The sequence below is a fragment of the Tyto alba genome, unplaced genomic scaffold (genome assembly GCF_018691265.1).
Source record: "Tyto alba isolate M040663 unplaced genomic scaffold, T.alba_DEE_v4.0 Super-Scaffold_7, whole genome shotgun sequence".
Taxonomy (NCBI): Eukaryota; Metazoa; Chordata; class Aves; order Strigiformes; family Tytonidae; genus Tyto; species Tyto alba.
This window is the reverse complement of record NW_024881328.1, coordinates 11,478,221-11,504,844: the sequence shown is the minus strand read 5'-3', so window position 1 is coordinate 11,504,844 and position 26,624 is coordinate 11,478,221. Positions and strand designations below refer to the sequence as shown.

At 39.2% G+C, this 26,624-nt stretch overlaps 1 protein-coding gene across 1 annotated transcript in view; it reads right to left on the bottom strand.

Annotated features, from left to right (window-relative positions):
* Positions 1 to 2,036: 2,036 nt before the first annotated feature.
* Positions 2,037 to 26,624, bottom strand: part of SNX4 (sorting nexin 4) — a 35,470-nt gene continuing 10,882 nt past the window's right edge. Inside the window, 12 exon segments of the mRNA XM_042784160.1 lie at positions 2,037 to 3,989; positions 4,349 to 4,463; positions 5,904 to 6,049; positions 6,865 to 6,964; positions 8,046 to 8,135; positions 12,243 to 12,308; positions 13,793 to 13,854; positions 15,406 to 15,478; positions 20,124 to 20,179; positions 24,112 to 24,159; positions 25,243 to 25,392; positions 25,469 to 25,607. Of these exon segments, the coding sequence (XP_042640094.1) occupies positions 3,942 to 3,989; positions 4,349 to 4,463; positions 5,904 to 6,049; positions 6,865 to 6,964; positions 8,046 to 8,135; positions 12,243 to 12,308; positions 13,793 to 13,854; positions 15,406 to 15,478; positions 20,124 to 20,179; positions 24,112 to 24,159; positions 25,243 to 25,392; positions 25,469 to 25,607 (1,093 nt within the window). The 3' untranslated portion in view covers positions 2,037 to 3,941.

Sequence of the window (26,624 nt, the reverse complement as noted above, 5' to 3'; positions counted from 1 at the left end):
GGATCACACCAAGAAGCATCAGAAAACAGCAGCTAGTGTCACAATCTTTTGCTTACACAGGAACTTGGGGCTCTCCAGGCTGCCCAAGGCAGAAGGGGGTACTCGCCGCAGCTGTACCGCAGAGGGGACACACACAAAACCTCCCTCTTTCAGCTGAAGGTCACTGAAGCCTCTGCCACTGAGAGAGACATTTCTCTGGCTACCACATGCTGCAGCGAGCGTCCTGCCCTCCCCCCGTGGCCTCCCACTAGAGGGAAGCAGCTCACAAAAGCTACTCTCCAGCAATGCCAAGACCTCCACAGGGGCTGGATCACGAGTGGGCATCCCTCGTGAGACACCGTCACCCTGAGAAACCCCGGCTTTGCTGGGGAAGCGGGAGCGCCCAGACCGCAGGGCTCAGAGCGGACGTTAACCCCGTGGCAGCAGCAAAGTGACTGCTCACAAAGGCAAATTTTTGCTTTTGCAAATCCGAGTATTCTATATAGTATTCAATACAGCATTCTATACTTGGATTTGGCACCAAAGCCCGTGCTCCCATTTTACTAGCGGTCATTCCGCCTGGTTCCCGTTTGCGTCGTGTTCCAGCCCCGTGCCAGGACACAGATCATGCGCCTCCCCAGAGCTCTGGGCGCAGATACAAGACGGAGGCAGCAGGGATGCACGGAACGGGGCGGGGGGGCACGCAGGAACACGAGTTAGAGCCCTGCCTTGCCACTCCGTGACGTGTGGGGAGTTCAGACTTCCTTCCCCATGATCTTTTAGGGGACACTCGAAAGCGTTTCTCATCTCTTTAAGCGCACAGAAGAATTTCGGTGGAGAGGGGGGCCCTACAGGGAATCACGGTCTCTCCTAGGACGCGGTGCCCGCAGCCCAGCCAGCGTGGGGACCTCGGCCCCCTGGCTCTGCCCCGTGTTTGGCCACGGCTGCCGCCTCCCTCGGGCTCCCCTGCACGAGGCGAGCTCCTCGGTGGGCACTTGAGCTCCGGGATTCGCTCTGCGCTTGCCAAGGTGGTCCCTGCACACAGGTTAAATCTGCTTTGGCTGACGCGCCAGATACTGAAATAACACCTTTTAAAAAAAAAATTAAATGACCGGAGTGCATAAAAATACTTTATCTTTCTATCTCAGCTGGCTCCCTTACCCCCGCTACATTTCAGGAGCGGACAACAGTAGCAACTAAAATGTACTGACAAGTCGAGGTCCCGCAAGTAATGGGGAAGGTCAGGGACAGCGTGAGCTGGGATAATCCGCCCAGCAAAGCTTCCTGGGACAGAAGAGCCCCATCAGCAAATTAGATGATCCATGTAGGTAAACTCTTTCACACACAAGCATTTTGTTGAGATTAAGTTAAAATGGTCTACCTACCTGCTGTAATTCTGAAGGCCTTCCACCAATTTTCAGTATTTACTGGATAACTGAAGGAAGCTCATCAAGGAAAAGTGGGTCATTATGGAAGTTAATGGCTGTAACTGGAAAAATGCAGGCATCACAAGTGTGCATTTGTCAGGTGGACTCTAACCACACGGAAACAGCCATTAACTAGATGATTTCCTCTTAAGAAGTTAAAAAGCTGGAAGGGGACAAACCTTCACTGTTTGCTAAGATCCACGAATACACAGACCACATGCAATGCTTTTCTGGAAACAGCAGAAGTAAAAGAAATAAAGTTATTGCAAATTACCCTTAACTCACCTTTCACCCAGTTTCTGTCAGACAATGCAAACCCTTTTCAAAAGCACCTTCTCTTACCTAGATGAAGACAGGCATGGAATTCAGACAGCTAGTTCTGTTTGGGCAAAAACAAAGCAGGGATCAAAGCTGGCTTGTAACAAGCATCTAGTTTTGACCTCAGCATTATGTTCTTCACTTAAAAGGCAAATCAGCTAGTTGTGCACCGTTTACTACTAAAATTTTAAACCCAAATTTGGAGGCCATTTGAGAACTAAGATGGACAAGAACCGATTTCAAGAAATTGACCGGTAGTTGTCAGAATTTTGGGAAAGCAGCATTTTTACAAAAAACAACATAACAAGAATATCAAAGAGCAATTTTATTTAGCTTATTTGGCACAAAACTTACAAGAACAGTTTTGTTCCCTTCTTAAATTTAGTACAACTAGCAAGGAAAAAGGCATACTAATACATTTAATAAGCTGTACAGCAAGTGAAATGTGGAAAGAGGCACCAGAAAGATCTACCAAAAATCAAAGTGCATGAAAAATACCTACTCTGAGCGCCTCACGGTATTGTATTAAGGCACCACTCCTTTAGAAGGTTTAACGAATACATCAAGTGTGCAACTTCTTGGTTTGGAATGTAAGAGTCCTGTATCAGAACCGGATACTGAAACCTCTGCACAGAACAATGCTTCTCCTTGTAAATGTTAAATGGAGAGACCTTTCCGCCCAACATCATCTCTCAGCCAGGAGTGTCACTGTCATGTGCTTTGAAAAAGCCAACAGAGGTTACCAGAGTGACCAGCATTTTACTTCAGAGTTTTAAGATGTAGTGTACACCGGGCCTACAAATTTTTTACAATGGTTTTATAGAAAAGAAATGCTGCAGAGACAAAAGTAACATGGGACATATCAGTAACTACGTTTAGATCATTTATCAAAAGAACATTTAAGGACTTACTGGAGTATCTTGTAAAAAAAAAAAAAAAAAAAAGGAGAGAGAGAAAAATCAAGATCTGAGTAGTGTTATAATCCAGAATAATTAAATACACTTTTCAACAGAATATTACAAAGCTTCCTTTAGGACTAGCAATCAAGTCTGACAAATTCCACAAGACTTCAGGAACTTTAAGTATGTAGAGAAATATTAGACAGTGGAGTTTTTCATAATTGGAAACATTTAATGCAAGTACCTGTAACTGCAAATCATGTTATACTGGTGTATATACACACATACACACACACACATACTGAAACATCATTACATGAGCCAGACAGCCACCTTGGTTCATTGTGGATTCTGCACATCACTGCTCTTAAGTACTACAGAAGTTGCACCAGGTTTTTTATTTCAGCATCTTCATTAAGAACTATTCTTTAAGAACCAAACTGCTTCAGTTACAAGAAGAGGTACCACAGGCCAGATTCACATCTAGTGTAAACAGGTTCCAAAAAAAAAAAAAAAAAAAAAAAAAAACCAACCAAAGAAAAGTTCCACCTGCTTCTTACCAGCTTTGACTTTGGTTTTGCTGCTCAGCTGGATCACCAGTCTCCTTTACTTACAGGAAGAAGTTTGATAAGAAACCAATGCCCATATCAAAACTCAAGTGGGAACTGGTAAATGCAGAATATTGTATCAAACCATTGTACAACACCTCTACTGTAGAGAGTTTCAAACATCTCAGGAGCTCAAGACTGCTTAACCTGAACTCTGGAAAAGCACATTTCTCTGTGGACATGCAAAGGCATTTAAATGAGAACCCATGGCGTTACAATATTTCATTTTTTGTTCTCTTATGGTGTAGACCTCAAGAACACAACTGTGTGTCCCATTATAAAACCAAAGCACCCTTGAGCATTAAAAATTCTAAACAGCAATGGCTGAAAAGAAGGGCATCTGGAAATGATCTACACATTACAGAGCATGGCGTTTCACAAGTCTCAGAACAGTTCAGTTCATACTTTTTGGGATAACTTTCCCTATACCTTTGCCCTAATACAGAGCCGTAGTTTTCAGCAACTCTTTTACCCCTGAATTATTTGCTACCACATATAAAACGTGCCACAGAAGTGGCAGTCAGGGCTAAACATTTAATAACATGTCCTTTTTGTCCTTTATTAACAATTACAATTAGCAGAAAGAAAAACTATTCACTCAACTCATTTATTTCATGATTTTATGTAAGTCATGTTGCAACTTAACATTGGTGTTATACATTTGTGCTTCCGTTCTCTGGCACTTGGAGGAGGAATTCATTTCCAGATAATCACATCTTGCTGAAGCATTCCTTTGCATTTGTCCAGACTTGAATTCCCTTTAAAAAAAAGTGAAAAATCAGTAGGTGGAAATATAATTTGTTCTAAAACTTCATTACCAGACTTTCTTCCACAGAAGACTCTACAAAAAAGTCCCACAGAACTTCACACAAAAATAAGGCAGAGACCACACTGGAATTGGACCACACTGCCTATTTTATATATATATATATCTATATATATATATATCTATATATATATATCAGCATTAACAAGTCACTGAGTTAGAGTAGGATGGAATATGTGGGAGGTTTTACGCTAGTGACTTCCAACCTTCTGTGACTGCAATGTTCCTAGTTATTGCAAGTTTGCTAATATGACAAATACAGTAGCCTGGCCTTTTACAAGCTAAACGTACCTTTTTGCACATGCTAATCTGCATAACAGCATAGCTTATAAGTGCCTCCTTCAAATCGTGATTCTTTTGCTCTTTAAAGCGTTCAATGTCAGCCCAGGCACTTTTCACAAAGTCTCTGGAATTAAAAGCAATAATTCTGTTAGTAAGTTTTTCACATGTTCCATCCTCAGCCCATCTTCCTTCCTCTCAGAGACCCTCAGCAGAGAAGCCATTATGACAAGGCGCTCTGTCTTCCAGTCAGTAATCCAAGTCCTGTAATTATTATGCATCCCAGTGTCCTCATTTTATAATTGGCACTACTACCTAATACTCCACCATCTTCTTAAGGTTTTTAAACTAGAGAATCAGTTTCACAGGATGCGTTGGGTTGTTTGGTTGGTTTGTTGTTTTTATTTTGTTTTGTTTTGTTTTTTGTTGTTGTTGGTTTTTGTTTGTTTTTGTTTTTTTTTTTCCCTCCGGTAAGCATCACTGACACAGAACCGGTATAATTCAGAACATACTTTTTTCCTCAGATTTTGTTGGGGTAACTAAGTATCTTTATACTAACTTTCAGCACACATGACAATTGAAAAAGAAACGTACAAAGTCAGAATCTTCATCTTTCCAAGATGAAAACTCACTTATCAGGATTTGAGACACTCAAATACAACAACCATTTATAATGCAAATTTGACTTGGACAGTTCATTCAGGAATTAATTTTGTTGGTTTAGTGATGTGTCTTCAGGTCTCCTTAACCAAAATGGAGGTAGCTTTCTGTAATTCATAGCTTTCATTTGTGCTGGACCATACAAGGCAAGTATTCACTGGAAAATTGCTTCCAGAGCTACAAAAGCACATCGCCAGTACTTCTGCCAAAATGATTAAGAAATTGCATTTACTGAGCATCTTGTTGTTTTGAACTATTCATGAACTAGTCTTATCTCTCCAGCTCTAAGCCTAACATTAGGAGATACCACATTTACCCCTTGTGTTATATGATGAACTTGTTCTGACACAATCACATTGCCTTAGGAATGTTAGCTCTTATTTTTCATGTTTGCATTCCTGAAGAAAATTTCATTAGAGCACCGAGAAGCAGTTGCTCAAACACAACTCGCCAGAACGACTCATCTCTTTCAAAAAGGACTCAGTTCCCCCCCATATCAGAAGCTGCAGAATGAGTTCAGGACCTATACACATAAACCAAACCAAATACTGTATTTGAAGCAAATCAGCTTTTGAGTCTCAGGCTATTCAGCTGCAGACCTACAAGCCCACCTGCTAAACATATTACTAGCTGAACATAAAAGCATGCAAGTCAGCCATTAGAGTGGGCTCAGTAACTGGGAAAGTCATCAGGTTTTACATAAGCTGTACACTCAGACCAGAAGCTAACTGCATGTACTGTACTTTATTTCACAACTTGCAGCTGACAGGAGCTTTTATAGACAGCTCATAAACACCAAGAATATATTAAAAACACTTATAAAATGCAAACACCTTCAAGAGCATCCAGTCAAGGACTTTTGCTAAGACAATCCTGTGTTTTCTTTGAAAAAGTCAAGCCCGTTTACCTGCCCTCCAGATTTTTAGACTTAAGTTGTTCTTCTCCTTCCTGTATCTGCTCTTCTAGAACCTTTATCTTGGCTTCCCTCTGCTCAGGGGTTTCCTGCCCAAAGAGCTTGCTGGTCATCCCTTTCAGGGAGAATGTTCTCACAGTCTACAAAAAACAAAGACGTTCTAGGTTTGGGATTCCTGAGCACAGCCATAGGACATTATGTGATTTTACAAGCATTTGGGCTTATTATTCAGCTGATTTTTCTCTTTAACTTCCATTTTGTGAATGAAATTTTAATTAATTGGTAGGTAGCTATGGGAGGTATGGTGGTTCACATTAGACCAAGCAAAGTGGGGAGGAAATAATTTAATGTTCAAACTCTTCAAGGCTGGTCTGTGGATTGGACCATAAGTGAGTCATTCCACTGATATCAATAACACTTCAGAGCAGTTTTCCTACTGAAGTAGGAAAGAAACTAAGTCTTGTGTTCCATATGAGAAAGAAAAGTCGTAAAGTAGTTCTGTATAGAACATCAATAGATCCAACAGCAATATTAAGAATTCCATACACTTTATCTGAAAGTGGTAACTTAAGTAACATTATCTTCCATATAAAATGGGCTAACACCACATAGTAGTAACATCTATCTTTCAATAGGCAGAGGAAGCCTTTCAGAATTCCCAACATTGTGACCTTTAGGATAGAGGTGCTTGTGTTATTCTGCTCAGGTCATATTTCCTGCAACCTTTCATTTGCTCAGTATTCAATAAAAGAAGCTTGGTACAAACAGCTTGTGTCACCGAGGACCAAGCTACTTTAAAATTCAGATGCCTACAGCTCATATGATACCGCTTCTCATAAGCGGCAGCTAGCATGTTAGCACCATTTAAATGTCATTCTAAGTAACTTGGCTCAAATAAAAAACAAATTAAAAAAAAAAAAAGGCATCTTGGAGAAGAAAGTGGAAAAAGACTCACTCCTGTTGCCAGCTCCTCACACTGCTGTTTCTTAGATGTTAGGTCCTGTGCAGCCATTTCCAAGTCATATTGCATTAGTTCGTGTTTCCTGCAAACTGCCCTGAAAAGTAAGTAATGAAAGATCTGTCACATAATACTTTGATTTGCTATGTTTCCCTCCATTTAAACTTCACAAATGGCAACATGCTTTTTTTCTTTTTTGGCAGGCAGCACGTTCAGTTATTTATCTAGCTTGAATTCAACAGCCTTATCACAGACTGCATAACTCTGCAAATGTTGTAGTTAAGCAAGTTTGGAGTAAAGTATAAAGAAAGTTCTTAGTACAGCAGCATTCTGCTCCTCTTTTTAGACTCATTCCAAGACACTCTCAGCAATACAAGCCCTACCACCTACTCAAGGACACCACTGTAAAATAGTTTTATTCAAAATACATTACAGAAAAATCATAACTGTGACAAAAGGTACCTGGAGATGGTACCTGTCACAGCAGCAATGTATCAGTCAATCACAAAATTCCTCACATTTTTTAAATAGTGAAACAAGAAAGTGTGCTCCTAGATTCATACAGTGCCTTTCATCTGGGAAAGAGGAGAGTTTCCCCTGACCACCTGCAGTAAGTCCCAGTCCTGTGTGGGCTGACAATGCTACATCCATACTCCACTGACGGATGCACATCTGTCTCCCAGGAGAGGCTACTAGTGCTCTGGGTTCCCGCACAGCAGCCATCGCACTCGCCAACCCCATTCTCTACAGCACTACTGGAACTTTCCAAGAGGTTCAGAGCCAGCCTGTGGAGAGCACAACAGCTTTAGGTGCAATCTTACAGCATAAAGCAATTTGCTTTTGTATCCATGCTTGTAAGGAAGGACTGCTCTGTAAAGGCTAACGTAAGGGAAAAATAAAATTAAAAATCAGTATTTAAAATAAACAGCATTACGTTCCACAATATACTGATTTTAACATTTCAGTCATGTCACCATCGACCAGCTCAGTTCTAATTTGTATTGTCACCCACATGGCTATCAAATATGAGTAAGCAAAATAAGAGGTGAGAACATGGAGATTCCACAGCATTGAAATTTCCACTTCTCTAAGAGGATACCAAACTAAATTCAACATCAAGACAATGTTAGAGGAAAGAACTACAGCTTCCCTTCATGCTATTCACTTCTTGTACATACCGTAGTGCTTCTGCATAGAAGAGATACTCTTTCAGCTGATCTGCATAATGTTCCTCTTCTTCCAGTATGTCATCAATAGAAGCTGCATATCTGGTGAAAACCAGCCACGATTAAATATTAAGTTCCTTAATTTAACCTTTAAGGACTACACACACAGTAACAAGGGAGGACACCTGTTTCACAGAAATGCCAGTCACAAAGTAAAACAGTGAAAGGCGCTCCCAAAAGGGTGTTTCCCTTTATTTTTAATTAAGCTCTGAATCAGCTAATATACACATTCCTGCAGGCCTGTTTCTTTGGTTGTTACTACAATGAACCTTTTGACAAGTACAAGATCTATCCTAAGCTTCCTGCTGAAGATGAGACAGTTTTTCTTACAGGAAAGAAAAACAATCTATTCCTATTCTTCAGAGGACTGCCATTAGACAGCACCAAGGCAAAAAAAAAAGACACGATGCAGAAGAAATCCTGCAAAGCTTAAAGCATTAAGGCATAGGAAGGTGAACATCATACCTTCTGAAAAGCAAAGAGGTTTCATTGTTCGTTACTCAGCCTGAGTATGAGAGAACTCACAGCGGTGCTCTGAACACTACGACATTAAGTCCTTCAGCTCCTTGCTTTGTCTGGTGTGCAAGTCAGGCATATCAATTGGAGCAACAAGAAGTTTAAACCTTCCTTTTACGGAGAAATCTGAAGTACAAAGGCTTGGACCAACTCCACAGATCTTGTATGCAGTAAGCGTTTTGTCATTTAGGCTGAGGTCTCTTAAAAATGGCAAGAAGCACTTTCTCTTTCTAGTTTACATTGCTTACTGCACAGTATTTAATAGGTTCTCACTAACCAAGATGACTGTGCTTGGACACATTTGCAGGGGCAGGCCTACAGCAAAGAGGCACCTGCACATCTCACTTGGCACAGTGACAGAAGTAGGATGCCACTTAGCTCACAATACAAGGCATGTGCCACTGGAGATAAACGGAATGAACAAGATCCCATCACAAATGCCTTCATCTACTCTGCTAACCCAGTCTGGATTCCCAAGTATGTGGCAATCCTCTGCACAGCTGCAGGCTCTCTGAAGTGAGCATATGTCCATTCCTGTCTACTGACCAGCACAATGTGACCCAAATGTTAATTACAGCACCTCTTGGCTTTAAAGTTTTTGCAGTCTGAGTTTTTCCCTTTCTTCCTGTGCCTCTCCAGTAACTGGCTCTATGGAAAAAGCAGCAGAGTCTCAAGCTGAAAAGGAACTGGTAACGTGACTTGGAAGAGAACAAGAAATCCCTCCTGCAAGTTCTAAAAGAAACAAGAAGGTCACTTAGACCCCTGGGAATCTAAGGGAGATATCCGAGGGAGACACTCCTACTGAAAGTTATCATCCTCAGGCCTGCTCAGCAGGACATGCCAACTGAAGCTCTTCAAAGAGGGAGTAGCTACTTGCAGAGTAACTGGAAGAATGGGAAGACTGTGGAAGAGCTATAGATGTGCCCCATTTGTTCATGAATTTTCTAAGTTTGCAAGCAAGAAGAGGAGTTTTGATGGTCTGTGAAATTGAAGACATGGCTTATCCAAGAAAAGCCCTATGAAGGCTACTGGTTATAAATAAGCACAACACATGAAGTGACCAGCAACAGCAGATGAGTTTAAGTAGAAGGGAAAAAAGAACAGGCAACACAAGAATTCACATTAGGAATCAAAGTAAGGAAGAAAACCAAAGTGTTGAAAAATATACTTGTTCTGAAAAAATCCTGCAGCCACAGAGGTCATAAGTGGCTTACCCTCTATACTTTTAAGTTCTGAAGTGCAATAATTTCACTGTAGTGGTTAGATTTCTCAGGGCAGCAGATGGGCCACATTTCAGTTTCAAGTAAGTTCTAAGTTTAGAGCAGTGCTAGAGCTCCTCTGTGGCAGAACAACTCTCCAAAAAAAAACCAAACAAAAACCCACCTTACACAGACAAGGTTTTCATAATGACACTTAAGTTTGATTTGATAAGAGAGTAGTAAGACAAGCTGTATTTCTGACTGCCTAAGTTGAAGTTTAAATACTGGTTTGTCCTAAGCAGGTAGGCAAAACAGGGGGAATATTAAGGAGAAACGCTGCACTAAGTTCTAAAGGTACCTAACATGTTCCCACTTTTCATGGGAACTGCCAGCTAAACCCCTGTTTTAGTTTAGACTGGTTCCACCTGTAATGACAGTCTAGTTAATACAGAGATAAAGGGTCACTCATTAATAGCTTAAGGGACAGAAGTCAAAGGCCTGGCATTTTTTTTCTTTCATCTTTTAAATGCTACAATTACAGCCATTCACTCAAGCTTTCTCAGCATGCTCTTCTATCACTTTAGCAAGCCTCACCCTGTTAATATAGCACACACCAAGAGAAGTTTTGGGATGTCTTCTCCAAACATTAATAAGTTTTAGATGATACCAGTAACAACTCAAAAGTTTAAATAAACATCCAGTAAAGACTACAGCATATGGGGTAGATACAATCATTAAACTTCAAGACTAATTTAATTATCTTCTATTAGGCAACCTTCTTGAAGTAGCTTTCTGTTGCAATAAACTCCCGGCTAATGTTATGGGAATGGTATCTGGACTGGTAAGTTACACTTTCAAGAGATCATAGATACAAACCATACTGGTAGGAGACCACATGGATCACTGAATAAGTTCCTGAGTCTCACAGCTGATGTTTCTTGCTCGATTGTCACTAAGCGATTATTGTTGTACAAGAGTGCCAGAGCAGCAGAGATGACAGACGATGAAAGCTACTTCAGACCTCATACAGTGATTAAAGTTACCCAGAAACTCACTGCTGTTACTCTGGATCTTTAACCCTAACTCTGTTACAGACAGAAATATTAAACAACTCAAATGTGTGGGCAGGGTTCAGCCTCCTGACTGAGAAGTGATACCTACTTCTTTTAGTTAGATACACATTTCTAGGTAACTAGATGTCTATTTGACATCTTAGTGTGGTTTATCTGAACTACTGAAAACGTACTTGTACCCCCTTAACTCCTTTATATTATACCATGTTTTCATCATTTCTTCAATTTCTTCATACTGCAGTAGGTGCTTAACAGTGTATTCCACCTTTACTTCAATTATTTTCTTCTGAAAGCAGAACACGTTCTCCATTTCTTTATTCTCACCAGAGCCCTCTGCCAAAAATATATTATAGCTTTTTTGGGGTGCAAACCACATTAGCCAAAACACAGAAGTGTGAATAAACTATTCAGAGAAATTTTTAAAGATCTGATAAAACCAGAATTATTCTGAAGAAGCTAAGGGCAGAATTTGGCATGGCTCTTCAAACCCTTGTGCTTGACAAGGCATAACACCATTAACAACCAGGCAGCAGCACATATGTAAATCTGCACTGTAAACTAAAACTGATAACTTTACTTCCACACAATACACTTCAGCAGTAAGAATATTACATGAAGAAGTGTCAAACAGTTCCATCTCTTGCTAGAGTTGTTACCTATCTGTACTGTGCTACTACAGAAGAGGAATAAGAGTGATGAGAAATACTGTTTCACTTACTATATATGACTATCTGAAAAGCAGAAAGCATGAGCCTAGAATACCACTTCTGTGAGCACTCTGAAGTGCTAGACTCTTATTTTGAAGGCTGTGCTTCGTATACTCTGCCAACTGACACTAACGATACAAAGAGGGAGGATTCTCTACTTTATTACATTCAGTCAGTATTTGTTTCAAGAATCTATTGGAGTTTTGGTGGTGATTAATTAAATTTCTTAACTCTCTATAATTAAGTTCAAATCTGTGTACCATCAACTGCATGGTACAGAATGCTGCTATCAGAACCAAACGGATCTCATCAGGTCTGCAGTACATTAGAGTTGTATTCCAACAGTTTCTGGCATAGTAGCTTAAAAGAAAACCTGGAAGAATTCCAAACGCTCCTACAATTTCAAAATAATAATAAAAAAAGAAACCCCTCTGGTTCTCTTGAGACCTTTTGAGCTACTTAATACAGTACACTGATGCTAAAATTGTGCCGGCATCCAAGTCACAGAAACACTGTATACTTAAAAACAACGCACCCCCCAACTTTCTCTGTACTCTACTTGTATGTACTTTGGGGTTGAGGGAAAAGAGAGGAAAGAGGGAGAGTTCTACATCTGGCTTACATCAAACTATCAGATATTCAGTCAGTACTTACACATCCATGTGGTGGCCAGCACTCTGCAACCCATCCCCCATCTCCTTTTCTATTGCACTCCACTCACTGTAGAAAAAACAAACGAGAAACAACATCACACATGAAGGGTAAAGGAAGTTAATAAGCTGCATCCTGTATATAGTTTCTTTCCAGGTGACACCTGAATGGAAACTGCCTCGAAGTTAGACTTGGCCAAACTGTTTTCTTCCTCTAAGGAGCAACACTGACAATGCTATTTACAGCACTCTGTTAAACAATTGTCCCCAACACCTAAATTCATCCTCACAAATATACTTAGTTTGGGATTGGTTTTGAGCAGAAAGAGACACGTTTAAATAGCTAAAACTAAATTTAAGAAACTAAAAACAAAACCAAAACCCCCTAGCACTTAAAGTAAGTGGGGGTAAGGGGGGTGGCCCAGAACTTTCTAAATCGGAATTTGGTCTAACATGCTCATCAAGAGGAAACTAAACTTTCCAGACTCATAATACATCAGATAGAAGCCTCTCATTCAAAAAAAACAGGTGGGATTTGACATTTGCAAGCATTTTACGGCTCCTGAAACCATTTGCTATATGCTGTTTTCTGTTTTCATAGTAGACTGCCGTTTAGTTCTATTCATTAAAAAAAATATCAATTTACAACCATCTCATTACTGCAACTACCTATTCACATTAGGGAGATCATTTAGATAAAGAAGGAAACAGAGCTACAATAAAGATAGCAAGAGACTTGTTCTGAACATCCAAGCATGTACACTACAATTTTAATTGTTCTCAGCTTTGTGAAACCTTATGAGATGTCTGTTACGAGGATTACATTCACAACTCTTTTTGCAAGAAAAAAGGAGGGGGTCCCCTCATATTTCACATAATTTATGTCTAATGCATCTATTCCATCCTTCACTTTTTCATAAACATTCCACTCTGCTGATGTTGACATTTGTTTGTCTTTGTGTTATTACAGAACTACACCTAATTTCACTTTAAAACCCCCAATGAGAAAGACATCTGCAATCCATTAACCCAGAGAATTAAATTTAGCACTTGAACAGTGTGTAGAAGCAGGAGGTTTCCCTTAACCAGAAGTTTAGATTCTTTAATTCTCCAGTGAGATGGAAAACTTGAGCATGCACTCATATAAATCAAAAAACGATTGGCAAATTCACTTAAAAAAGGTACTAAAATTGGATATAGCTGTTGATTTTTAACCCTTAAAAGACCTTGAAGCTTTTCAGAGACAACTGCATGACAATGGGTAGCAAATTACTTCCTGAAGAAACAGAATGCCAATGCAACAAACAAAAGCCAGAAAGGTCTGGAATACAAAACGAAAAGCTGAAGTCTTCCACTAGAGACTAAACTCAGCAGATCCAGAGATTGCTATATCCAGCACAGAAATCTCATTAGTACTGCAATACAGAGTTTTTCAATGCAGACACTGAAATGTTTCAGATATACTTTTCAAAAGCATAACAAAATAATCAACACATTCTCTCTCCACATCTCTCTGACTATGTAGATATATTTAAAAACTGTATGAACTCTTACCTGAATACTCTTCCATAGTTGCCATGGACTTTATAGACACCATATAGCCGGTCTGCTACCCTCTAAAACATTTTAGAGTCAGGTTTTGGACATCAATATTAAGTGCAATTTCTTTGTGAAAACACAAATACAGACTTCGAGCTAAAGCCTTCATGTTTTTACACAGGTAAACAAGATTAGGCCTAAATCTAATCTAAGCCACTGCTGAAGGAAAAATCAACAGCATTAAATCTTTGAAGACTGAAGTCAGCATCAAGGCTATATTGAAAAGTAACGTTACAAGTATTTCTTTGGAAGCACTTGTGTATAGGATATGCCTATGGAGTACACAAATAATCAAGTTACCTTCAGTTTTTGATAACGAGATGCAAGGCATAGCCTACTTTATCCAAATAATGCTGCCAAATTTACATATACACTTGATTATTTAACATAAACATGGCCAGACAAAAGTCCATCCTGTCACCAGGACTGTAGGGAAAACTTCAGTAAGATTCTGACGAGTGAGTTGATTTTTCCATCCAGCTCATGAAACCAAGGAAGGGAAATGAGCTATCCATTGCAGAACTTACTGCTCTAGCTAGGTATGTCATTTCAGCTGTTTGGAAAGTCAGTACCTGCTGCAGCCAGCACTACGACGCTGGCAACAGTATCGGAAGAAAAGACCACGCATAAACTGAAGTGTGACTTGTAACCCAGATAATGCCCTTGTAATTGTGATGTACCAATAAATGACATTGAAGTTCGGTAAGAGTTACTGTTATTGGTCTGTCAAAGCAGTAAAAAGGAAACATAAGCAAATTCTCCAGCAGATCTCAGGCACACTCAGCCCTGAGAAAAAGGCAGTGTCAGTAGAACACCAGCGATAAATCCTCTCAAGAACCTCAGCTCAACAGGGCAATTCATTATCGTCCTCTCTGTCGCACAGTTCCCATCAAAAATTAAATCCTTGTTGAATATACTAAAAAGTAGTATCATGCTCCTTACTATTGGAATTGCAATTTCCCATTTCCTTTCTGATCTTCCATTCTCAATCCATAGAGTATCTTAATGCATGACACAATTGTTCTCATCATTAGAAAGAACATTACTCATTATAGATTGAAGAACAAGCCAAAAAAAGAAAGGGTGCTGGGAAGCATACATGATTCATACTACAAGCTCTAGGAAAACAAAGTATTATATGTCTGATCAGAAAACTGTGTTTTGGGGCCCTTTCCAGCCCAGACACCCAGCAAAAGCAAGTAGTCTGCTGAATAGAGAGCAGCAGACATCTCAATTCTCTTTAAAGCACCTCTTTAAAGCACCTCTTTAAAGCACCTCCCTCTGATACGTGACCATCAGGGGAGAGGGCAGATTAGCAACATGCATGTGTTTGCTCCTCCAATGACTGTCAAACTCAACTATCACATTTGGAACTCTCTTCCCTCCAAATCTGTACTAAGTCAGCAACCTCCCCTTGCCATCTCCTGTCTCACGCTCCAGATCCACACACTTCTGGGCAAAACTGTCCTTATTCTAGAGCACATATACCAGTTCTCATGACTAAACAAGAAATACTGCCTTAGAAATAAATTATATTATTTGTCACGACACACATGGGAAATACTTACAGCTCTGACTCGCAGAAGGTGTGATATGACAGACTGCAGTTCATCGCTATAGTGTTTTAGCTCCGTAAATCTCCTGGGAGTAGGAAACAGATAGTACATCATTAGCCATCATAAAAGCAAGCTTTCACAGAACACAAGATAGAGCCACAACACTACAGCCAGTGAGACGGAGCCTGGATTATGTTGAGGTGGAATTAGCTGAAGACGCCTAAAGAAGTGACTGGAGAGTTTAATTTCCCTAAAGTGAACAACCCAACACTGGCGTAACTACTGTATTTTTATGTAAATGATGAAGGTTCAGAACAATTTAAGAGAGAAATTTTTATGAAATGTAAGTAGTTAACTGAAATTACTACATAGTGTTCAGTTTTTTAAAAAATGGGATTTGTAAAAGCAAGCACGAGTGAGTAGGAAAGCCTCAAATAAGTACAAAGGCAAAATCTGCTGAAGCATACATACTTTGTAATAAAAATGTGTTCACATTGCCAACCTGACAAAGATGCTTTACTTTCAAGCTGCCATCTAGCCAGTTTTAAATATAGCCTTTCAGAAGTTCAAGAGAGCATTCACAAATACCACAATTCCTCTAAAGCTAAGCTGTATGGCAACTGTTACTAGTTACATATGAAACCCTACTGTTACCTGTACACAGGAGTCACGCACGGCTAAAAGCCATCGGCTAAAAGCCATCAAGTCACTACAGCTTAGTGAAATACAAGTCAGGTAGCCCACGGTGACCATGTGTGCACTGCTGGCCTGCACTACTGAAGGAAAGCAGCATTTTATCAGCCACCCCAGTTAAGCCTTGCTGGTAGTTTAAGTTCATACATTTATCTCATCCTAATCATGAAGCAGAGGCAGCTGCCACAGATTTGCTAGTGACACATAATGAATTAAGTCAGAGCAACAGCCAGTTCTGTATATGTAAACCCTCCCTGCTACATGCAAGTCTAACTCCTGAAGTACTTTGGTAGACAAAAGTATATTTCATCCAGATGGGAAGCCACAAAGAGCTTTACCTAAATTACTAAACAATGATCTGAAAATACATAAATAAGATGAAAGAACACAACTAGAATTAAGGAATGGGAGACAAAGATTACCCTTCCAGATAATCTCAATTTTCAACCATAAAAAAAACTTCATTCCTCCCCTCACCACAGGCACACAGTCAAGCTTTGTATTTCAGAATAGTTTGTACCCAAGAGGTCTTACTGACATGAGTCAGGTCACTTGTTTTGGGTGACCAAGTATGGAATTCCAGGGTTTTTCATTGAACACCTCTTCTTCCCCCGCCAGGAAGTCTTCCCCTAAAAAATTCTCCTCCTTACATTCAGGAAGTTGAAGCTTTACTACAATTTCTAATATTTTTCATCTCCAAGGAGCATCTTTTATAAGATTATGACACACACAGGGTTAAAGTACATAAAAAGATTTAAAAGCCAGCAGAGAAACTGTATGGGAAAAATAAATATAGTCATTGATCTGCACAGTGGGGTTTCAAGAGCAATCTTTCCAGTTTACACTTTATAAAATATGCACCAGGGCTGCATGTCGGGCAGCTGCAGACACGTACAGTGAAGATATTTGAAATAATTGAACTAAAAACAAAAGATTAAAAAGCATGCCTTCAGCTCAGGAAGACTCCTCTTTCCACTCCAGAAATTTATAATGAAAAGTTTTATTTATCCTGTTTTCTGACAAGAAAGCTTTTAAGGAATGCTGTACTCCCTGAAGGCAAGAGTCAGAAACCTAAGAGGACTTTCAGTATCCTGGACTCCAGCAGCAATACATCTTCTCCCCATGCCAATTCCTCCTCCATTAAAAAATAAAGTAATAATAATAATAGTAATAGTAATAAATTACTACTTCAGAACCAAGCTGTCTTCTTTTTATTGTCTCAGAAAAGCATAAATCAAAGTGATGCTATTTTTTGTCCAATCTTCTGTGAAGGTTGAAAATTTTACAAATACAATTTTTCAGGAAAAACTGTTTTTAAGAGACTGGTGGTGTTGCAGATCAAAGGTTTATTTCTCAAGTACTTGCTTAAATCCTATTCATTGCTCATGTAAAAAAATTATAGAATTATAAAGTAATTTTCAAACTGAGTTTGGTGAGGCACACAAAAGCTTGTTTATTTTCCAATGCATCATAACAGCAGAAGTGTGAAACAAGACATAGTTTTGGCACTTAGTAACTGAGACTTTTTTTAACTAGTGCTTTTCACTTGGTCTTACTGGTTCTGCAACATTACCAACAATCCAGGTATTTAATTAAGCTATTAAGTAGAACTTCAGACACAAATGAGGAACAGATCAGGTGACATTTCTGTAGGATCATCATCAGGTTTCTTCTCAAAAATATCTTTTATAGTAATGGCAAAGAAGAAAATTTCATTTATAGTAGACAGCATTTCAATACAAGTTATTTACTTTGTGCATTGGACTCAGCAGTACTCCTTCCTACATCAGGGAGGGCAGTACCATTTTCCTGTTTTGTGAAGTAAGATATTACAAGGAGAGAACTGTTCACTAAAGAACAAGCCACTTGTTCAACTAACCAGACAAAAAGAGAGTTACTTTTTTTTTTTTTTTTTTTTTTTAATTCTGCCTTAGGACAGGATTTAGTGTTTTCTAAAGAAACCTTTCACCAATAAGAAAGCTACTGTTTTGATTAAAGCACAGAAAGAGAACAAGAGGACAGGTGCCATGAGGCCAAATTAGAAAGCTTTACAGTAGATACAAATTTACCTCCGAGCACCAGAATACCAGACTTTTATCACCATATAATACCATCATTAAAGATATTAATTGCTTCCCACAGGAGGAGGTTTAGTTTCCACTGAACTCCTAGAGCAGCATTGTTTCAGCTGTTCAAAGCTCCTCACGTTGCTCTAAGCTGAAGGGTGCAGCTCCACGAGGCAATCTGCACTGGGAGCTGCAGCTATTCTTCACCTGAACCCTTCCTGGCCCAGAAACCTGAAAGCCTACGCTCCACACAGTAGCCAGATCTTTTGTTTCAGCAAGCGAGCTTGCTGAACCCACTTTACCACCTAGTCACACAAACACCAAAGGTAACACTGAGGGGCAAGGTATCAGATTCCAGGCAGCTCAACCTAAGTGTGCTATGCAGAGCAAAGCACTATTCCTCCTGTTAGAGCCACATACACTACACTAAAATGCTCTTCCCAAATTAAAAACAAAAAACAAAACAAACCCACAAGTTATGTTCATCAGTTATTTATTACACAACTTGTATCCATAAATTCAATTTGGGAGCCATGTAGCTGGCAGACTACAATAGAAAGTTACATGCCACATCTCTTAAGTCTCTATTGAGAGATACTCAGGGACTGTTTTTGTTACAAGCCCTTCCTCATGTTTTTCTTGTATTAACTCTTTTCTTGCTTTTTATCAAGCCACTTCTCACAACAGCTTTGCTTTCTGAAACATTGTTACCTGGGAAGATAACAGTATATAACTCATCTCAGTCTTAACTAGTCTTACCAATCTATGCCTATAGGCAGATGCTTCTCTGCCATGAAAGTGGAAAAACTGACCTCTACTAGCCACAGATGAAGATGATGGAGAATGAAGCATTCAAACAAGGGGCCAGTTTCACCTGTAGCTACTGAGACAACTGCTGTCTTCTGATCGCATTTGTGAATGTTACCTTTTATATTAAACCCTAGCTAAAAGCTTCCTTGCTGTCACAGAAGGCTGCAAACGCAAACACAACAGAAAAGGAGGGACTGGATCAATTCACAGATAAGTCTCTAAAGAGGTTTAGAAAGGCATGTGCCCTCTAACGTCCTTAATACAATACCCATGGACACTAGGGAAGTACAAAGGGAACAGACAACAGAAAGCAGTCACACACAGGGACTCTCCCTAAATGGCATCTCCTATCGCCACTATGGGACAGCAGATGAACCCAGAAGGGCACTTTGCTCGGGTTTCTATTGCTTATTGATGGCAAACAGCAACACCTCTTCACCCTATTGCTGCACGCTAATAATGTTTAACTACTGCAGAAGTAGAAACTCTCATTTTACCCTCCTCACATCACCCAGGGTGTGATGAACCTCCTGCCACACACCCTTACACTTCTGACCAGATTTTTTGATCCAGCAGATTGCTCTAGTGCCTGTCCCAGAGCTTCCTGAACTGCAGCAGAGCCGAACTGACCTCCAGACTTCCAAAAGCATCTGTGAAAATTGGCAGCTTGAAGAGAACTATGAACTGCAACACAGGGTGCATGCATCCAGAATTGTACACTAGCAGATTTTTGGAAAGACCTACTATCAATCTGTATTCCGTTCACACTTGGAAAGATTTCTTTGCAAACAAATAGTAAGAGGTTCTTTTTCTGGGTCTGTTGGTTTTCTGGGTTTGTTTTTTGTTTGTTTGTTTGTTTGGTTTTTTGTTTTGTTTTTTGGTGTGTTTTTTTTTGTCCCTTCCTTTTAATTTAGCTAAAACGAAAGATTCATTTTGCACAAAGTGATGGCATTTTTCTGAATGTTTCTTGCTCCTAGAAAGAGGATTTATTAAACCTTTCCACACTAACTCTTTACTGGACCTCTGTTAAGATCTGAAGCACAGAAAGATAATTTTTGTTTCCTGAAATTATTCTAAGAAGATAGAATATTCTGTTGTCTGAAGAAGTTACAGTAGTAACTGAAAAAGGGAAAGGGAGGGAAGAAGGATGTGGAATCTTACTTGTCTGGGTTTTTCACTCTGAATGTTGCATTAAGAGCTTTTAATCTGGAATCTGCCTGAAAAAAGGGGAAAAAAAACTTTGTTAATTTAATGCAATTAAATTTCAGTGACAAAAAAAAATCTCATCCTTCTGGCAGCACCATTAGAAAAAAACCCTGCCTTCCTGGCATATTTAAATCTTCAAACATTGAACAAGTTGACACTGGCTGCCCTGCACTTCAGATTTTTTTATTAAGAAGTCAAAAAACTAAGCTATTTTTGTAAACTAGGATGCAAACCGTATCCACTAAAATTAAGATGGTATAATCCAAACCCCACAAAAATAGTCCCTTCTTAAAATATTACACAAATCATGGAGTTAAGATACACAGCCCTACATTCTTTTTAGATGAAGCAATTAGGTAACATAAGACCATATGGACAAACTATTTTAGATTTTTCAAACCAAATAAAACCAGTGGTAGAGTGACTTCTATATGGTCTTTATTACTAGGAACAGTTCCCCAGTGAAATCAAAATCTTATATATGGTGTTCTCTTATTTTATGACTTGCTTTACAGAAAATATGTAATTTGTATATCAGAATACAGTTATTTTTAATACAATATTATTTTCTGTATCATAGCACATATAGATCTCTACAGAATAAACTTCAATACCTAATTTAAAAGGTAACTGGCTACTTTACTTTTTCAGATGTTGGTTTACCAATGACTGCAACAGCAGTATGGAATCTCTCTAAGGAGTTTGTGGGGTTTTTTTTTAGTGTAATTGAACATTAAACTGTGCAACAGGTATTTACTCTTAGTAAGACACCAACACAGATGAGATCTCCCAGCCCCATCTACACAAGTCCCACATGACCACAACTTTCCTAGATGGCATTTTACATACAACTCAGGGCTCATCTATACTGCATGAAAACTCCAACTTGAGAAAAATGGCTGAAGTTTACTTTTGATCAAAACATCCAACTTTTCAGTGAAAGAATGATGAATGAACACATCTTGTGAGGTGCACAGATTCCCTATATTGTACTCTTTAGCTAATGGACTGCGCCACAACTGCTAGAAGGAAGGTACTTCAGCAGCATTTGTTAGTGCTGGTATATGACACGGGAATATTTTGTGCACTGTTACAGCCAGCTTGGAGCCTAAAGAGCTATTTTGAATTTGACAGTGAAGGGAACACTGCGTTTTCCCAAACCAAGAATGGAGTACTTCCTTTAGGGCCCTTTCAATAACTTCTACAGATGAGAGAGACATGGTTTGAGACTGTTCGACCTCCCACTGCACTGGGGCTGAGCAGAAGATACGCGTATTTTAATATCACTGCACGTTCCTTTTACCCAAAACTACCTCCATACCTGGATGACACTTAGGAAAACATCCAAGTTGAGGGAAAAGCAGTTTGTTTCTTGCAACTAGGATGAGAGGTACTGATGGAAATCTTGATAATTTTAGCTGTCCTCCTTCCAATCACTGAACCACCGATATAAAACATAGTCCACAAGCCAAAAGGTAAGTGAATGAAACCTGCAAGACTAAGACTGACTGATATTGGAAGAAAACAGGTTCATTGTTACCGCTACATGAGGCGCTTCTCCAAGAATATCTTGCAAAGGGAAGACAAAGGCAGCATGAGGAAGCATGTCCAATATAGCACAAGGAACACTAAACACTGCAGTAACTCCAAGTCCCAGCCTAAGTTTTATGTTTATTCAGAGTGCTCCATGGGCTTGTATAGCCCTAGACCTCCACTGCTCTATCCCCACGAGTCATTACACAAGCCAATTACAGAATGTGTGAGGAGTACACATTGGTAGTCTGAATGACCTGAAATCTAACGATGCAAACACCACATAGATACACTGACATTAAATCAGAGCCCTTCCCTCTAAGTAGCCATTTCACTAATTTATGTTCAAACAGCAAGCACCAAAGAATTTGTTTGGACAGTATGCACATTCAGCAGGTTTACACTTGAAAAGGATCACTTCCTACGTTACAGTTACAGGGCAAGTTTTTGCCTTTTGTTACAGACACATGTAGTGCTTTGAAGGAGTTCAGTAAATATACAAGCACTGCCAGTCAGGAACCAAAAATCCTGCCAATGCTCAACCATCTATGTAGGGTTATTTCCTTCTTGCCACTAACAGCACAGTAACCCCCGCACATCACTTTTGAGCATTTGCACCACACAGAGTTACACTGTTAGAAAAATGTCTGTCTAGTCTTAAACTTAAGACTAATATGCACAAGCATTTTAGAGATCAACTCCCTATCAAATGAGGTACAGTCAAGGAGTTTTCAGACAGTTAATTCCTACTACGATCCTATAATCATTTAAGTAAACAAGAGAGGGGAATTTTCTCCTTCCTAGAGGAAGGGTTAAAATCCCAAGTGACAAATCCCTTAAAGAACAAAATTAAATGCTGGGGGTGGGAGGGAGGAAAGGCATGATTTAACGATACAGTTGGCAGAGTAAACAATCTCCAATATCAACATTCAACTATAACATGCTACACGGCATTAATGCCTAATTTAAAGTTTAGTTGGCCTGGTTTAAACCCTCTGGGACAAGACACATCCTGCTTTAATGCATCAGCAGCAGAGACAGCAGCAGCATGTAAACCAGTGGTCTGATTCTAGTCTAAGACATGTAGTGAATAGAGGTTTGTCCTCTAGTGCAGTGCTAAATAACCTCCAATCTTGAGGGGTTTATACTTCAGGTGTTGAATAAAGGAAAGATACTTTTCCCCAGGCTTTTGCAAAAAAATTTATTTTTCTTTCTTAAGGAAACAGGACTGTAAGAGGGAAACTATATACACAGTCAAGTCTAGAAGGAAAACAGGACTTACTCATCTCTCATTTAATCTACACCGTGATTTCAGTCAGGCAAATATTCGCAGTATTCTGTTATGAGTTTTCTTTCATACACACACCACTGTGTGCACTCCTGAACATATCCTGACAGTACAAACCGTCTGAACTCCTATGAGTGTAAACTGAAATAAAGATGTGTTGACTAGGAAAACACAGCTTGAGAGCTTTATTGTTTTTGCATTATGAATACTAGCAATATGCAAGCCCTACCATGATGGAAGAGAATGATTGTCAACTTAAGCTATTAACATTGTGTCAGAATCAAAGTCCCTTGGACAGTGAGAATAAGAACACCAGTGATTTTCTTTAGCTCTCACTACTCTCATTATTCTCCATAATCCACCAAGTTTCCAGTTGTGATTTCAATGAGAGTTGATCACATTACAATGAAATAAAAGCTCAGTATTTGTCTCCAAATAGTAACTTTTCCAGGCACAGCCCAGCAATCTATCAGTTTCTCACAGATTTTTGTCCTGTACAGATACACAACCTTTGATCATTTATTCCTACAAGTCTTCCACCAGTTTACACAGCCACAAACTCACTGGTGTCATGAGGATAGAACTACTTCAAGACACATTCTGTTAGTTAAGGGGCACCAAATCCATCTGCCTTAGTTCCTTTCAACAATTTGTCATTGTAGAGAAGTCCTACAATTCAGACCCCTTTGCCTGCCTTTTGTTTTTTTTCCTGATACCTTGCACCTCTTACTTGGCTATATTTGAAACCCATCTTTAAAATGATGCTAAACTAAACTGACAACATACAAAAGCACCGCTATGGGCTCAAGTTCATCAGTTTTAAAGCTTATAAGGATCATAATTCTACATTACTAGCAGAATTACAAGGTTGAGCATCGAACACGGACACATATTAACAAGCCTACATCAAACATAGGTGCATAACAAGCCTGATAGAGAACAACTGAAGTCTTACCTATTACATACTAAGAACACCACTGTTTTTTGTAGTCATAAAAGTACACATAAAGCAATGCCTTTAACTCATTCTACAGCAACAGCCTTTCATAAATAACTTAAAATGTGTTTGCTGGAGTATTTCTGTGTCACAGCAGTCATAAGACAAACAATTATGGTAATTACCTTCAACTGAAATCCAGTCTCATTCACCATTTCTTTCCACCCACCTTCCTAAAAATACATGAAAAGAACATTCAGTTAGAGTGATTTAAGAGTGCCACCACTTTTGCAAGTCCCTGTATCAGAAAAGCTTCTCCAGTAAGTCTGGGTTCTGCCTCAGCTACCCTCCCCATGTCTTTTCAAGAATCTGGGCTAAGAATAACATGTCATTATGTTGTGCTTACATACTAACCTCCCCCAAAAAACTCTCTCCTCTTCACTACTCAATTACCTCAGTATATCAACCGGGGGCAGGAGCCACACAGCTTTGTCTGAAGAAGCTCAGCTCTTTAGAAAGAAGGGTGTTTACAATCTATTGCCTGTTAGATTATCAGCAGCTCCAGGGACCTTTGCAGCTTGAGGCAGGGAACATACAGGTGGCAACTGGTTACGGTGCTCATGCAGTCATCTCGCTGGTGTAGTGGTTGGTTGTCCACTGTTTTCAGTTCCCATACACTGGTTCATCTACACACTCTACTGTGCTGCGGCAAACACATCTACTCAGTCTCCTATTTGGGAACCTCTCAAAGCACAGAAAAAAAGAATATCTAACATTTCCTAAAGTCGAAAACTGCAGAATGCAGTGCTTTAGCTGACAACTGGATCACAACTTTTCTGATAACATACTGTATTGGTTTTGGACCACAACACATATGAACGGATCATGATTCAACCCGCAAAGCTAAAGAAACCACGGCTATCCAAAAAGTGAATTGGAAGCCAGTGCTGTCTCTGCAGCCAGTTGTATAGCATGCTAACTATTTCAGCTTTAGTCTTAGGGAAGCTTTCCCAACCAACACACGTTAATTTCCCAATATGCTGCTCCAAAGAGGTGGAAATTGTCTCTTAGGAGCCTTAAAACTAAACTGGAAAAAAGTCATAAGGTACATTAGAAGGCCAATTGTACAACTGCAGTGGGCTATTAAGAAGCTTTTAGACGGACAAGCCTTTTTCCACCTCAATTTTATTCACATTGTTTATCCTTCTTCTAGACACAGAAGCAGCTATGGGTCAACAGGAGGGAAGAAGAGCAAAAGTACATTATCTTAAATAAATAATCACTAAAGAACGTATTTAGGAAGCGCATCACTTTACCTGCGTTAAAAACGAATAAAATATTTTGTCTTGGCAAAGGACAGGATGTGAAGCCACACGTAACAAGAAGTTTTCCAAACCGATTCTTCTTCTTTCCACAAAATCTGGATCCATATTATCTGCTGCTAGCTTATGCCAAACAAAGTCCGCCTATTTAAACAGAGAAGTGTTAATAGTAAATAAATAACAAACAATACAAAGCAAGCTGCAGCCTCAGCTTCCTTACCCGTTTTTCTGGCAAAGGTGGAACAACAATATGTGGATAGGTAACTGACAAATAATTCCTCAACAACTCAAATTCACTGTAACGTCGCCACAGGGAGTCCACTGGGGTGCACTGTCCCTCACTCTGGGACTCAACAGCTCTGAAAGATAAAACAGCAAATTTGACAATTAGGAAGCTATCACGTACTCCTTCATACCATCAGTACAACTATAGCAAAGGCCCTAAATATAGTTACCCAGTAATGATTACTGCATAACTTGCCCATGTCTACATATCTCATCTAAAGCTACTTATAATTTCTGTCTGATAGAACTCGAATTTCTTAGGAACACAAAAAAATTCAACACATTTTCATCATGCCACAAACAAACAAGTAGATCATAGTCAAGTAAATAGTCACACAAGTGACTTAGTTCACATCAATACAGAATTAAACATTTTTCTCTTGGAACAGTGTTAAGCTCCAAGCCAGCATGATTTCATGAGCACCTGAAAGACAGAGTATTACAAGAAGGAATCTACTGCTCAATGGGAAAGTCTTCACTTCAAAGGATAAAAATTGTCTTGCCTGCAACAGCTAAAATCATTAAAAATATTAAGTAATTTTAAAGGATATTTTTAGAAAAATGTAGCAAACTTCAAAGCACTTCAACTTTTTTTTTTTTATTCAAAGTGATATCTGTTTATATTTAAGGACTAAGGACATATAGTATATAACAAACTAGCTAAAGACAGAGTAAGAAGGTACAAAATCGATGCATCTGAAAATTTGGTTGAAAACTTAAAGCCAACATCACCTAGCAAGGTATTAAAGGATTTTATATTACTATAAAATGAGAAATAATGGAATATTATAGGATTGAAAAGTAATATAAAAACTTGAAAAAAAAAATCATTCTTCATACAAGACATTTAAAGCAACAGAAATACTTTGCAATATCATAAGCATCAGGTCCATAACACTTCTTGGCAGTTAACATACGTCAGAATAAACACAGAGGGAGAATTTAGACAAGGCACGTAACAGAAACCAGTGATGTCTATGTCTACCTTAGTTCTTCTATTAAGTGACTAAATAGTGTAACAAAGCACTGGCATAAACCTACATGAAGCAGCATTAACTATGTTACGAGATTATCACAGATTAGTTGAGGTT